The sequence below is a fragment of the Mycteria americana genome, chromosome 6 (genome assembly GCF_035582795.1).
Source record: "Mycteria americana isolate JAX WOST 10 ecotype Jacksonville Zoo and Gardens chromosome 6, USCA_MyAme_1.0, whole genome shotgun sequence".
Classification (NCBI taxonomy): domain Eukaryota; kingdom Metazoa; phylum Chordata; class Aves; order Ciconiiformes; family Ciconiidae; genus Mycteria; species Mycteria americana.
In genome coordinates, this window is record NC_134370.1 from 28,457,372 (window position 1) to 28,472,324 (window position 14,953).

The following is a 14,953-nucleotide window of genomic DNA, read 5'->3' on the forward strand; positions in this document are numbered from 1 at the left end:
ATGATGGGAACTGTGCCCTCCTGTTCTTAACAGGGGATACCACATTGATTCCTAGTCTTTTCCATCACGGTAGCTTTTGTTCAGGCCCAATTTAGCATTTGTATAGTTGCTGCTTTCAAATACTTGAGAGGATTTCAAAACACCTGCTTGATATCTGTGTTGTATTCTGCCAAATGCCATTTCAGCTTTGCTTGCACTATCACCTGAGGGTGAGAGACCTAGTGGAGGAGGTACAGCTAACAGAGATCTGTGCTTTCAGAAGAAATGCTACTGAAATGTTCCTGATTGTCCCTAGAGCTTTGTGAACTGAGCAGGTGACAGATCTTTAACCATGGAATTCATTGAACCTTTGAAAACTTAATTGTCTGTTAAGGTTCTTGGTAAAATGAAGCATTTCTTGGTAAGTGTAAAATTCTCTTTATTTGCCTGTTAAGTAGATCTGGCAATTCTCAAAGACCGGTTTCTAGATATAAAGGTCATCTCAAGTGATAAGACAGTGAGAAAACAGAACGGGCAGTGCAGATGATCATGGGTGTTTCAGTTAAAATCTTTCTTGAAGGCAAGCAGACTTTGCTGTGTTAAGCTCCTGCAGTGTTTTGTGATCTAGACTGGAATTATGGGCACTTAGAAAACAGGAAAAGCAACGACTACATTATAGATAGTCAAATAGTAGGGATGTGTGCAGCTTTGACTTTCTTGGAATGAAGGTGCTGCAGTTGGAACTAGTTTTTAGATTACATTGTTTTCAAAATCAACCCTAGGATGTCAAAAATATTTCTGGGCTTCTCCATAAAGTTTCAGTAGCAATGGATCTCTCATTTTGGTTGTGTTTCAGGTGCTTGAATATTAGCTGTTGAGAATAACATAAACAGCAGTCACATTTCAAGCCTCCCAATATATTGTGTTCACACAATGCTTCACTGCGTATGTACAAAGAAGTTTTCCTTGAGGGATACACAGTCATTTGTTTTGCTTGTCCAATCCTGGATCACTTTACCCAGGCTGTCAGCGAGGTTTCTTATCATTTAGGATTTGGTAGTGACTTGAAATATTGGATGTTTGTCTGCAGGACAATTCAATAAAACCAAATACCTTGGGGTTTGTTCTGTATTCTAGGGGTCCAGAAGTATGCATATGGATGGATCTCCAATCAGTTGTCTTAAAATGAAGATGATAAAACAGACTATAGAGCTCACCAAAACTGTAGTTTTGTTGTGTCTAGATGTCCAATATCTTTAGTTTAAATTATTTTAAAGAAATGGCACCCCCAGGCACTAAATTGTCATAATTCAAAATAATTGGAGAGTTTGAGAGCAGACATGTTTGGGTAGCCACTGAAAGCAGTGCAGAAAATATAATTCGGCTGCCAGCAACTACTCTGTTTCTCTGGCTACAAATATTCACAGCCATCCAATTTCTACCTTCTTTCTTCAGCTATATTTAGCCTTTACAGGTTTTGCTGGTCCTCCTGGAATTTATCTTGCTTCCGTTCTGGGAAGTTGGGTAAATCTTTACTTAAATTTCATCAGAACAGACCAGGATAATGGCAGATATCAAAGTTATTAGAGCCTGCGTCCCAAAGCAGCTATTCAGTTGCTCGGTTCTCTAGAGACTTTGTTAATTGAGGCAATGCTGCTTTTCTTCCTCCTCTCCTTCCCTCTCCCTGAGTGATTTTCTCCAAAGGAGTGATGCATTCCCTGGTGGCTTACCAGAAATCATTGGTCTTGGGAGCAGTTTCTTAGTTCTCATAGGATGAAAGAAAAGGTGAATAAATCTTACATTTATAGATCATAAAGAGAAATTACCATCTACTTTGACTGTATGCCTTCTTCACAATGCTAAACTTACTGGAAAAAAGGAGTCCAAATCTATCCTCATTCCTTTATTGGGTGCAATATAGTTTGGGAATGGGGGATTGTTATGTTCTTTCTGTTGCCACCCAGTAATGAGGAATATACGTTGTGATGATACAGTATCACAAGAAGAAATCAGCAGACAATTTCCTTCAAATGCTCCAGTTCAACTTCCAAAACATGCCTAGTTTCATCAGATAAGTAAGAGGGCATTCAGTGTCAGAATGCAAATCCTTCTCATTTCTAATTCACAGTGGGCTTGAGATGTTTCTTGCTAGGAGCATTTCTTTGGGCTGGCCCAAGAGGTTTTGACCTCCGTTATATAGCAGGCTGTCTGGTTCAAGAGGGATGTTGTTGGAGAATAGCAAATACAAAATAGCATCTTCTCTTTTTGATAGGTTATTTTGTTAAATTGTTAAAAATATTTGCTGCTAGTGCCATCTCTGTCTGTCTTTTCTCCTGCTTCTGAGACCATCTTTGTACGGGTTGGTTGGGTTGTTACTGTTTCCTCTGGACCTTTAGAAAATGCTTCTATTAGGTTGTCTTCTGTAGCTCATCTTTCAGTTTTTAAGAAAACAACTTGGATGAAAATGTCCAAACCAGTTGACTTTCTTCAGTAGCTGATAAATGTCTAGCAAGAGCAGAAGTTTACAGTTCATACACACATTCTTTGTGTATGAACACATTCTTTGTGTATGATCAAACTTTGTGTGAGTTGCTACTCTATAGGCTCAGCTCCCAGAAGGCATGTAAGCCAGATCATGTTAGCAACACTTCACGTGTATCGCAGTATTCAGTAGGAAAACACAAAGAATTTTCAGCAAATACTTTACATCTTACCACAGAACCTCTGGAAGAAATGGGCTTTCATAAGGTAAATAAGCAAGCATCACATGCCAGAATGCAAATCCTTTTCAGTTCTTATGCTCACCTGATTTCCTCTGCAATCCTTCCACTGAGCCCAAAAGGTGGGAAGAGATGCTAGATTCTGTCTTGGTTTAGGAATTTGCAATTTATCAGGGAAGGTTTTTTTACAGCATTGTTGTATGAGTGATCAGGGACACTGGTTATGAAATTATTTGAGTGCAACACTGCGAGCTTTTAGGGATGGCTCATTTGCTTGTAGCTGTCCCGATGAGGATTAGCATTTCTTACCTGCAAGCTACAGTACATTTAATAAACCACTGGATCAGTGGATTCTGCTGTGGAACTGTCAATGTTTGTTCTAGCAGATCTGTCTATACTGGAGTGTGCAAAGCCTCTGAGAGCAGTACAGCAGGTCTGTCAGCCCTGGCTCCCCAGGAGCACACTTCTACGCGCTTTTGCCTTTAATTTTGTGTTGTTATCTCTTGCTGTTTTAAACTGCAGTGTCCTTTTCCCTCCTTGCTCTCCCTAAAGATAACAAGCTGACAGAGCTGATGACACTAGGAGCTGGGTGGAATGCAGGGAAACCAACCTTGTAATATAAGCATGCAGCAGGGCAATTACCGAAACTGCGATCTGCAGATGCTGCTCTCGGTCTGAGGAAACCAGTCATTTCAGCCAGCGGGCTGGAGGTGAGGGCTGCCAGAGCAGGAGGCAGTTCATGTGCTTTACGGGTAGTGCTGGCCGGTGACCAACTTGTCCAGGCTCTAAGGAGCACTCTGCTTAGCTAGAGATGCGGTATTTTTATGTCCCTGCAATCCCACTCTTAGTGTTTTAGTTTGGTTTTTTTGTTGGGGTTTTTTTAATGTCTGTACTTTAAGCATAGGTCATATCCCGGTGCTGTGTGTGCGCTTCCAGCTAGCCCTACCACCTTTGCTTTTGTAATCAGGCTGCAGATGTGCTTCATGATTGAACAACTTCTGCGCACTGCCGCTCCTCCTCCCAGAGGAGTCCAGCAGGCTTGCTTATGCAAGCTGTCATGCTGTCTTTTTTTCAAAAGCATGTGTGGGTTTGCTTTTGTGTGTATCCGGCTGGCTGTTCATGCCTGCATATAATAGGCTCTGTATATAAAAATGTTCCCAAGCACATGGCTGTGGAAACAGCTTCCTTAAACCCGACAAAACTGCCAGCCCTTGCAGTTCAAGCCACCATAAATTACAAGAACCCGCTCCCACCTCACTGAAGCTGTGCCTTTTGGCAGCGCGTGCACGCACACACGCACGCTCGCTTTCCCCCTCTCGCAGTCAAAGAAGATAGAAAGTCTTCTGGGGATTACTGCACATTTGTAGAGCAACAATGGAAAGCAGCACAGCACAAATATCTATTCTTCCTCACCCAGCATAACAAACGCTGCTTTGTCTCACATCTGGCCCTTTTTAATAGCTCAAAGCCAACAGCAGTAGCTATTTAGCAGCTTATGGTAAACAAATCCTTATTAAAACAACTTCCTTTTTCAAGTGTTTAATGATTAAAATGGCCTTTCACCTGACACTTTATACTCCCCCCCGCCCCCCAGTACTGTATCTAGCAAGGGAAATAATAAAATAAAATAGTTGTCATGGATAGATATTAAACTTTTTTCCAGTTTTATTCTTGAAAGGAAAATAATCTTCAAGAGCATCTTCGAAAATTCTCTTACTGAAAAGCAGACTTAAAGATCTTTTACTACAGTCTGAGGACATACACCTGTGCATCTGTGCCTCTGTAAATGCATACATGCTGAACTGCATTGTACTTTTGCATTTGGAGGTCTGACTACAGGTCTGTGTGTTTCTTTTTATTTGCTGTGCTGCAGGAGGGCACTAGCCTAATACTGAAAAGGAGAATTAATGCAATTACATGCAATTAGCACTATTTATGTGTGTACACACAGAGGTGTGTTCTGATAGTTCAAGAAATAACTTTTTAAAATATGTTTAATGTTAAGGAGCATGTCAAGTGGAATTAGATGGTTTTTGTCTCTGGACCGCCACGTTTTACTGCCAGGACCAGGCGCTGAGGGCAGTGATGTTTCTTAAATTTATCGTTGGAGCGGACGGGCTCCCGAGAGCTGTTGGGCTATTTCTGACCTGTCTCCACAGGGATCCGTGCTTTCAGGCCACGGAACGCGGCTTTTCCGCCTCGCGGCCTCCGCAGTGCCCCACGCCCGCAGCAGACGAGGGCCCGGCGGCGGCCTCCGCCCCGGGCACGGCGGGCCCCGCGCTCCCTCAGGGCGGCGGCGGCCCGGCCCAGCGCCCCCACGGCGGGCGGGCGGGCGGGCGGCGGCGCGGCCCTGCGGCGCCCTCTGCCGGCGCGGCGGGGAGCGAGCTTCGCGGCCCCGGCTTTCCCGCCCGGCCCGGCCCGGCCCGGCCCGCAGCGGCCGCCACGAGCCTGCGCCCTCGGTTGGTGCTTCCCGCCCAGTTGGCGGCAGCTCTGCCACGGCCCCCCCCGCCGCCTCGGCGCCGCGGGACTGCGGCCCCGGCCTCCCTGCCCTGCACTTTCCCGGAGTCGTTAGCCAGCGCAGTCCTCTCCTTCCCTCTCTCTGGCTTGGCTTGTTGCTTGATCAAAGTCACTTATCTAATAAAAATAGTCTGCCCTCTCGTACAACCCTCAGCTCACTGGAGACATGCAGGAAATTATTAGTTTTAGCTGATTGAATAAACAGTATTAACCAACTTCTGTTCTATGGTGGGATGGGCCTGGGAGAGGAAGAGGGACGTTTGAAAACTGCTAGGTTGAATTCGTGCTTAGGGAACAGTTTTCTTCTTTTCTTCCTCTCGCCTACTCAGTAAAGTTAAAAAAGGGATTTTTTTTGACTGATGAGGGGTTTTTGTGTGTCTTTTTTTCATGTCCTCCTTCTACTGAGTGGTTCAAAGTGGCTCCGAATTAGATCTTGTTAATGATAGCAGCCACTGTTCCCCAAAGGGTGGCTGGAGGTGTGCTTGTCCACCGTGGAAACGGAAACCCGCTGTAACTTGGTGCTGCGGGCCCTCAAACACCTCTCACAGCAGCCATTTCCCTGTCTCGCCTGTCTCCTTGCGAGGTCTGCCTTTCCTTCTGTGCTCTCAAAACAGCTTTCTGGTGGAAAGACTATTCACCAAAAACTTGATTTCTCACAAAATGGCACTCTCTTGCTCAGGTGAAGGGCGGGTGGCTGTGCTTAGGCCTGGTCGGGCTGTGGAGCCTGTACCACCCTTGGCTGCGGCAGGTGACGTGTTTCCACTGAGCTCTGCTCTACCTCTGTTTCTGCCTGGCAGTGAGGGAAGAAAGCTTGTGAGAGGGGGGAGAGAGCAAAAAGCGCCGCCTGAGGAGTCTCTCTAAACTCAGGGAGAAGGTTGGGCCTGTTTCAGTTGGTGATTGAGATCTCCTTTGGCCGCAGGCGAGAAGGTTTCTACAGTCCCTTGGTCCCCGGGGTGGCAGAGCTCTTGCTGTGGCCATGGAGCTCTCATCCCAGAGCAGAACTGAAACCACACTTACTTTCAAAGTGCAGTACATTTTTAGATATGTCAGTGTTCTGAAGCAGTGCTGAAATGTTTTGGGGTTTTTTTGTTGTTGTTTTGGTGTTGTGTTTTGTTTTAAGAGGCTGATTAGGCTGCCTTAGGAACTGGTAGGGACCATGGTTTACTAAATAGCTGCTCTTAAGTTCATTACTGGAAGTCCAATTTCTGTTACAATAATTGCAAACTCCTAACTTGAACTTTCAACCAATACAGAGTGTAGCAGAAGCTTGTGAAATTCTCTTTCTTATAGCCACTACATAATTTCATTCTTTTTTCAATATTGAAGAGGGTTTTCTAGTAATTGTTTAAGAAAAAAGATTGAGTATGTTTAGGGTTAAAAGAAAAAAGTCTAACAGGTTGATACATCTGTTCCTTTAAAAAAACACATTCTCCATTTTTGAGACATCATAAATATGTAAATGAGGGCTCTTTAATTACTGCCTAGGGCTATAAACTCACATGCTAGAGGGGAGGGAAGAAGGAAGGCAAAGAATAATTCATGTAATTTTTTTCTTTTTTGTTTTTTAGAGAGAGATTGGGTCTTTACCTCAGAAAAGACAGCAGAAGAATGGGGCTTTTTATTGCTGAATTATCAGAAAGTGCTGGGAATACTTCTTTTTTTATTTATCCTTTTGGATGGAGTTAGCATGTAAAGCAGTAGCATATGACCTTGCTGGCTAACGTGTGCACCAAACAGGGGATTTGTTATGAAGCACCGGGTAGAAATTCCCTTCTCTATCCTACTCTGCCAGTACCCTTAATCCTGATCAGCAACATCCCCTGCTGTCTCTCGAGCTGCTCGCAGCACCTGAATCTTAGTATGGTTTCTAATGCAGGTACACCAGAGGCTAGTGAGGGACCCTGCAAAGTCATTTTCACTTTGTGACCTGATAAGCGCTTGGCACTTAACTGAACAGAAGTCTGTTCTTATTTGGCCCTGCTGGCCTTTCTGTGTCTTAAGCACCATTATTTTTGAGTAAGGTGATCTTGCAGCTACTTTCAAAACAGCGTGAGATTGACAGAAAGGGCATTTTTTAAAAATTTCAGAATGTGAATGTGCACACGGAGAACCAGACCAGTGTACAGCAGTACCTGCGTAGTAGGTATAGTTACTGGAAATCTAATTCTACTGTTATTTTTTCCAAGCAAAACGATCTGGTGTCAAAATGCTTATTCTGCCGTGGTAAAACTTCAGATCCATATGATAATTTTCACTTTCCACATTCAATCTTTTAATTCTTGCTGAGGCCTATGAAAGAATAATTTCCAGATAATAATGGCTTCCTACTAATGAGCTCTGCATTTTTAATAGCAGAAATGACAGAAAGAATACAGACCCAGTATGCTCACTGAAAAAATTATTCTATTTGATGTTCTCATGATGTATCTGAGAGAGGGGTAAAAATGCGTCTTGCAGGGGTGAGGCAGGGTATTTCAAGTACAAAGTGTTAATGTGGTGAGGCTTCATATGTACAATTTCGGCTGTTTGGTTCGTGCAACAAATGTTTACTGCCCAGTTGAGTTAGTGGACTGAGGGGCTTCTCTTGACCAGAAGAGAATAAATGAGCTTGGGCTGGTGAAAGTAGCAAACCGGTGGCAGTAAAGGGCTGGTGGGTGTCCGTCCATGCAGTGAGGGGGAAGAGGTGGAGGGAGCCCAGCAGGGCAAAGGCTGTTTTAGCCAGAGAAGCACTAGTGATGTGAGAACAAGTGGAGTTGAGGATGGAAGTGAAAATAATTCTAGCTACTACAGCAAGGGTGAGAGTCAGAGAGCGCTTTTCAATGGGAGCTATTGGGTGTTAAAAGCAGAACTATTTCTGAGACTGAATTTGTTCAGTTTACGACAGAAATTGTATGGCATGTCTGAGAGGAGGGACTGCACTCCGAGTTCTGCCTCCAAGAGCCCCGTTGGGCTCCTGCTCAGTCGTGCGAGTTAGTTCTGTATGCTCTGCCCTCTGCTTTTCCAAATGTGCTTTGAGAAGCTATGCTGTGTGGGAGAAATGACAATTTGGACAAGTACAATAGTAAGCTGTGGTTCAGGTAGCTGATAGCAACCTTTGATTGTGTTTATGGTTAACTGGAAGGCAGAGAATTGGGTGGTATTATATGTACAGGTCATAAATCAACATACAGGCTAGTTTGTTGGCATGAGTGACAGTACATGAATGCAAGTCGTTGTCATTGTCTCTGTAAAATCTCTCTGCAGTCTCCTGGCCCTGAAGTATATTGCCAGTAACACCAGAGGCAGCTCCTGATGCCACTAGCCATGAGTCTGAGTGCTGGTGTATCTGGCTTTACTAGGGAATTGTGTTTTCTGGCAGTATAGAGTATGTCTGTGTATCTGTTGCTTGAGATAGATACTCTTTTCAACTTTGCTTCCAGTTTCTCTATGTGACTGTATGGCACTGAGGAGGTTAAATAGGTAACGCTGAAATAGACAAAAATTGTGTTAACAAAGTCAATCAGAAATACGGTATTTTGCTTACTGGTTCATTAAGCAAAAATGTCCTGACTTCTTAAAAAAAAAAAAAGTCTCAGTTTGCATTTCTTCAAACATTTCAACAAAAATCTATGTGCATGTATACATTTGTATTTGTTTTCAACATGCCCTTCTCCATCTCTCCTGATGTTCAATTAAAATGCAGATAATGTGTCCCAGCTTGTGAGATGGATCACTGCTGAAGTGGTGTCATGTTTTTGGGCTAGCTTATCCCTTGATAAATACCTCTGCTGTCCACTGAGAGATTAAACTTCATGACTACTCAGGTCTGTTTGGGGGTCTTACAGGCAGATAAGACTGTGTTACTTGCTTTCAATAAAATACATCAATTTACATTTGCTAAAGGACCTTTGGATGGCATTTGCTATTGAGAAGGTGGCAGTGGCATAATCGAATGATAATACTTGTATGTGAAACTGCCTTTTCCATTTCATAAGCATTATAATTTATTGACAGGACTGCTTTATTGAACCCTCTTGTGTCTAGACTGTGGAGATGAGGAGCTTGAGCTGCTGTTATAAGACCTCATTTAGCTGTCTAGCAGAAAAGATTTCTTTCCCTGAGTCTAATCCGGCAGGAGCCATGGAAGAACATTATCAGCTAGGTACAGAAATCTCAGGCAGCTTGGGTGTGTGGGATGCACGCGGATGCCGTGGTCTGGAGTCTGTCTCGCCGTGACAGCCAGGCAGTCAGGGTTCCCACCATGGGGAATGCTCTTCTCCTTCTGGGGGTTGAATACAGACAGTGCTGGACTTGTAGAGGTGCTTTAATAGAAGAGATGTTGAGTCGTGTAGTAGGAGCGGTAAGCAGCCAGCTTCTCTAACTGAACAACTATCTGAAAAATTTGCTGTCTCTTATGTGTATGTAGGGAGTGAAAAAGAGATTTGTCATGGACAGCTCTCTGCATAACAAACTGCTCAGTGCCACTGAAGAGTTTCGTGAGGGAGAGGTTTCGGTGCAAGTCTGGGACCTTGCTTGTGCTAGTATAAGGTTTTGTATAAATACAGCATTTGGGTATGTATTTCTGAATCTGGTCCCACTCCCTGTTCGTGAGCGTGAGGATACAACTTTTTAGACTGTACTGCTCTGTTGCAGTAAAAGGATATGGGAATTTGTAGGCAAAGACTGTTTTCATGTTCCAATGCACAATATCTATGGTTTCATTTCCATTTTAGATGCCATGAAAGTGATTGAAACAGCAAGTATACATATGTATGCGTGAAACATCTCTGTGCCCCTGAGAAGTGAATTCTAGAAAAAAAGCACTTAAAACTGCTCAGCTTATTAAGCACAGGCTGGAGTCTCCTGCAGGTCTGCTTAAAACATAAATAAGTAGAAGTCAAGATGCAAACCGTTTGGTAATACGAATTATGGACTGAAACTGTTGATTACTTGTTGGGTTCTGTCCTTATGATCTGCTGTTCTGCCACTACAGAAAAACTATAAGGCAAGGCCAGAGAAAGGGAATGGGTGGAAGGGGCCTAGTGAAATGCAAACCATGCCCACACCAGGAGACTTACTTATGCTTACTTGTACTTTTAGTGTCTTGCTCTTGGTCCGAGTTTGAGTTGCGTTTTGGCCATTCCTGCCTATCAGATCAGTAGAGCTGTTTGTGCTATGGCTAACCCCTTACCCCCAGTCTGAAAACAGGTATAAAGGAGAGGTAAACGGTGAATTCAGCATGATGTGTGCGTGTTGAATTAGCCCCTACCGTTTCCCCCTCTTGCAGGCATTGTTCTTGATTCCAGACATATACTGTTATCTTGACGAAGAGCTGCTTATGTGTGATCATGGAGTATGATGTAAAGCATGGCTCAGAAAAAGAGTTAACGAATACACAGAGCAAGGCCCATCTTGATGGCACCAGTGTGTACCAAGCTGTATCCACAAACATAACTCGGCATGATGAGGATCAGTGGTGGGCTTAGGGGACTGCGGGTTTGCTCTCTAGATCATTGTAACTTGTTGCCAGTTTTCATTTGATGATTTTATACAGCTGTAGCAACATGAATTAAAACTCCTAACACCACTCTGAGCCTTCATGTCAATTTTCTAGATTTTTTTAAAGTCACAGGGAAGTTTTAATTTGCCTTAAGTTACACAGTTTGTTAGAGATGGGCCTAAAGAATGCAGGGACATGTTTTACCAGGAGTAACAAGTAGTTTGTTCAGCTATGAATACCTTAAAGAGCCCAATTTTTCCAGCAGGCAGCAACTGCTCAGCCCGTTGGTCTGAACATCAGGCCTCTTCCATATACACTGGGTTGTGCATCTGGAATCGTTAGTCATTCTGAAAGTCTTGGTTGAGTTGTGAATCCCAATCCTTCACTCACTGTCATCTCTGCCATTTCAAGGGCTCATGAAACAGGTCTGCTAGTTTTAAGATTGGAGGAGAGTCCAAAGTATACCTATTGCTTTTATTTTCAATACAGAAATCCAGAGTCTTCATAACACACATTTTGTGTTATTTTTGGCCATATTATACTCTGCCATATCTGATTCATTTAATATTTATGGGAGGTATTTTCTCTTAGGGAAGATTAGGAGGAATCCCTATGCCCTTGTCCTTGCAAAAGCCAGACTGTCATTGTTATTGGGATTATTATTATTTTATCTCACAGTGTGCTCAGGGGTTTCTTGCAAGCAGCTCTGCTAGATTGTTTAGTTGGTAGAAGTGCATGGACTGTGCTCAGTGATCTTTACTGTCGTTTTTGTCTTGCAGATCGAGAAATTTTAATGGCTTTCAGGTAGAAGCCAAGTGGAGACAATCAAAATGAATTCTATGGACAGGCACATACAGCAGACCAATGACCGGCTGCAGTGCATAAAACAGGTAAGCTGAAGGTGGAGCTCACTGCTGCTAGACGAGCATGGTGTATTGTGTGGCAGTGTGTGTTGTGCATTATGGTCACCTGTTGCTTAATGAATATCCTTGCCTTTTAGAAGGGAGGAGAGTGGTAGGAATGAGACATTGTAATCTCATTGAAGAGAAGAATATCTGCTGCAAGAGCTGGTGGATAAACCTCAAAAGCCAAACTCTCCCTTTCACCTTTCTAAGAAATCTTCAGCCTGGAGACTCACCAAATCTGTCTCGGCTGAAAGCAGAGCGGTGCTAGTCCTGCCAGCTCTGCGCTGAAGGTGTCACAGCGGGCAGCCATCATACTTGTGCTCTGAGCACAGTAATCGAAAATTTCAACAGGCCAGTTTTGATTCTAATCCAGTATCTGACCTGAGACCTGCACTACCTGGAGACTCAAATGTGGGTGGTTGGCACGCCTCCAAGTGCTTGGGTTAATCAGTTTGTGCACAGATGTAAAAACTTCCATTTGCAAGGTAAAATTTTCAGAAGTATCTGTTTGTGCAGGTGAAGGGCCCTTGTAATTCACTGAAAGGCAGTGGGATCTAAGTCTCATTTACAGATTTCCATACTGTAACTGTGCTTGCAAATGCTTTTACAACCAAGTGAAACTACAAAGGCAAGGATGGAATGAGCAGATGCCATCTTTCCCTGCTTTACCCTTCTCAGTGAACTTTGCTCTCTGGCATTGCAGGCAGCATGTATCCTCCCCTCACATACGTTCTTCTCCACATGCAATTGGAGAAGGAGCTTCTCCTTACAGTAAATTCATAGCAATGGTCCTTTGTGTAGAGGAGGTGAGCAAGAGAATGGCTTCTCATGTTGATGTTTCCTGTTTTTATCTCTAAACCAATGCATGCATGCAGCAAACAGGTACATAAACGCAAGCAGCACACAGGTATTTTGAAGATGCGTTATCCCAGATGGATCCATGAGATGAGCTCCAAAGTTCATCTCTTCAGAACTGGCTGAAATTTTCTGAGTTACATTGGAAAAACAGAAAGATGTATTCTGTGAAATAATGTTCCCAAACCATTTTTCCCTGTTGCCTGAGCAGTTTTTTCTGTGAGTTCAGGCCACAGCATGTTTAGAGGTCAGAGTCCTGCTGTTTCAGTTTTATATTTGTATTAACTAAGTTAAAAAAAACTCCCTGCCTACTTTTGCTTGTGGGACATGTGCATATTGCTTTTTGAGGGAGCACAGCATTTCCCTGTTCATAGACTTCTTTGTGTTGTAGATACAAGCGCCCTAAATCAAAGGAATTGATAAAAAATAAGCATGGAGGTGGTACTGGATTGGTCTAGATTCTTAAATTTATTTTATTTTCTTTTATCTACAACTTCCTCAAGAGGGGCAGCAGAGGGGAAGGTGGTGATCTCCTCTCTGTGGTCACCAGCGATAGGACACAAGGAAATGGAAGGAAGCTGTATCAGGGGAAGTTCAGATTGGACATTAGTAAAAGGTTCTTCACTGAGAGGGTGGTCAGTCACTGGAACAGGCTCCCCAGGGAAGTGGTCATGGCACCAAGCCTGTCAGAGTTGAAGGAGCAACTGGACGACGCTGTTAGTCATATGGTTTAGTTTTAGGTAGTCCTGCGAGGAGCAGGGAGTTGAACCCAGTGATCCTTATGGTCCCTTCCAACTTGACATATTCTGTGATTCCATGATTATCTATTTCCATTCTCTTAGTTTCAACAGCCTCCATCATTATTTTTTGTCATGTTTGCCTAGATATTAGTAGAGGTTTATATTTTCTAGAATGGGTTGTAATGCAAAGAACAGAAAATGTGTGTTTATTTGCAAGTCTGGCCATGTGGATGCTTTGGGGGATATAAAAAAAGAATAGAGTTTATACCTGAACCAGCTGATTTTTCTCTCCATGTTTCCTTTATAAGAGAGGATTTCAGAATAAATCAAACAAAACTAGTTCATAGGTCAAGGAGCAGAAATAGGAATCCATCCCTGTAGAATTGCTGGTCATAATCCAGCCTTGGTCTGTGGTAGCGCTCTCTCTTTCATCACTCTGTGGTGAAAGTTAATGCATCTCATGGCCCTTTAGAGGCCTGAGGGAAATACGAATTTTGGGATTTCATCCCAGTTCTTATGAACAACTGTCTGGTTCAGAAAAAACATGCTCTTGGCTAGCGCAAATTGGTGTCCTTTTTTGGCCATCCTAGCCCACAGGATGACGAATGAAGTGACTTAGAGAACAATTTAACCTTCCAGCTGTAAGAACAGACCTTTAGATCAAGTGGAGACAAAGGGAGGATGCTGCTCAGTTCCTTTTTCTAGAGCTGTCTGTTTCTGTGCATAGAGAATTTGTATTATTTTAATTAGATAAAAGAATATCAAATTACACTTCTTACAGTATTAAAGAGTTATATTTGCTATATAATGGGTACTCTGTCAGTTAAACCACTAACTTCATTTATACATAGTGCTGGTTTACATAGGCAGCTAGGATATTTCTTCAGCGATGAAGGCCGAGGGGACGGGAGGAAGGTCAGACTTCCCAGCATTCATGGAGCATTCTTGGTTTTGTTTGATTCCATCTGGAAGAAAGCTCAGGGTTTTCTGGTGGGCAGGGGCATGCTTGCATAGCTGCTCTGTTCTGTCAGACAGCAAAGGATGTCTGACAAGGAGGTATCCTACCTGGGCATGCTTGTGAATTCATGGTGCCTGAGTTCTACAGGCCCGAATAAGAGAATAGGGATGCTTTTGTTTTCAACTCATGAAAAAGTGCAGTTAACCAAGACAGTAGCTGAACACCAAAAATACATAGCAGAAAGCTTTTTTGTGGAAGTGGCAATGCTTGCAGTTTTGTTGGAGAGGAATGGCTGATATTTTGTTGTTGTTATGTTGAAGAACTTAGCGTAGAGACTGCTTTTTGCTTTTTCATAGTTCCAAAATCTTGTGCTGTTACCTTTGCCATAGTGGAGAAAGAGACAGAAACGGACTTTGACTACCTTTTTGGAGGAGACTCACCTCACTATCACAGGGTCATAGATTTCCAGCTTGGAGACATTTACCTTGTTCTTTGAGACATGTCATTAGCTGGCAAAATTAACGTGGTACCACAAAGACTTATTTCCAGTTCACCCATAGAGAACTGGACCGCACACTGTTATGTACATGTTGGTTTTGGGAGCAAAGCAGTACCTTGCATAGCCATATCAATGTATCTTCACCGATTTTGGGGGATGAACTGCAGGGTCAGACAAAAATCTGCCTGCCTTTTCTTCCCTGGTCTCCAATGTTTTATCCTTTCATCTCAGCCTGTGAACAAACAGTACTGCTGTTCTGAAGAGACATGTGCTTTTGGGGTGGTTAACACAGCAGTGGCAT

General features: G+C 43.2%; 1 protein-coding gene across 9 annotated transcripts in view; it reads left to right on the top strand.

The window, feature by feature from the left end:
• The window catches only part of ZMIZ1 (zinc finger MIZ-type containing 1), a 366,110-nt gene that overhangs the window by 191,584 nt on the left and 159,573 nt on the right, over positions 1-14,953 (top strand). For all 9 annotated transcript variants that reach the window (XM_075505181.1, XM_075505172.1, XM_075505171.1 and 6 more), the window contains one exon: positions 11,475-11,585. In XM_075505181.1, the coding sequence (XP_075361296.1) occupies positions 11,526-11,585 (60 nt within the window). In that variant the 5' untranslated portion in view covers positions 11,475-11,525. The remainder of the gene's footprint in view (positions 1-11,474; positions 11,586-14,953) is intronic.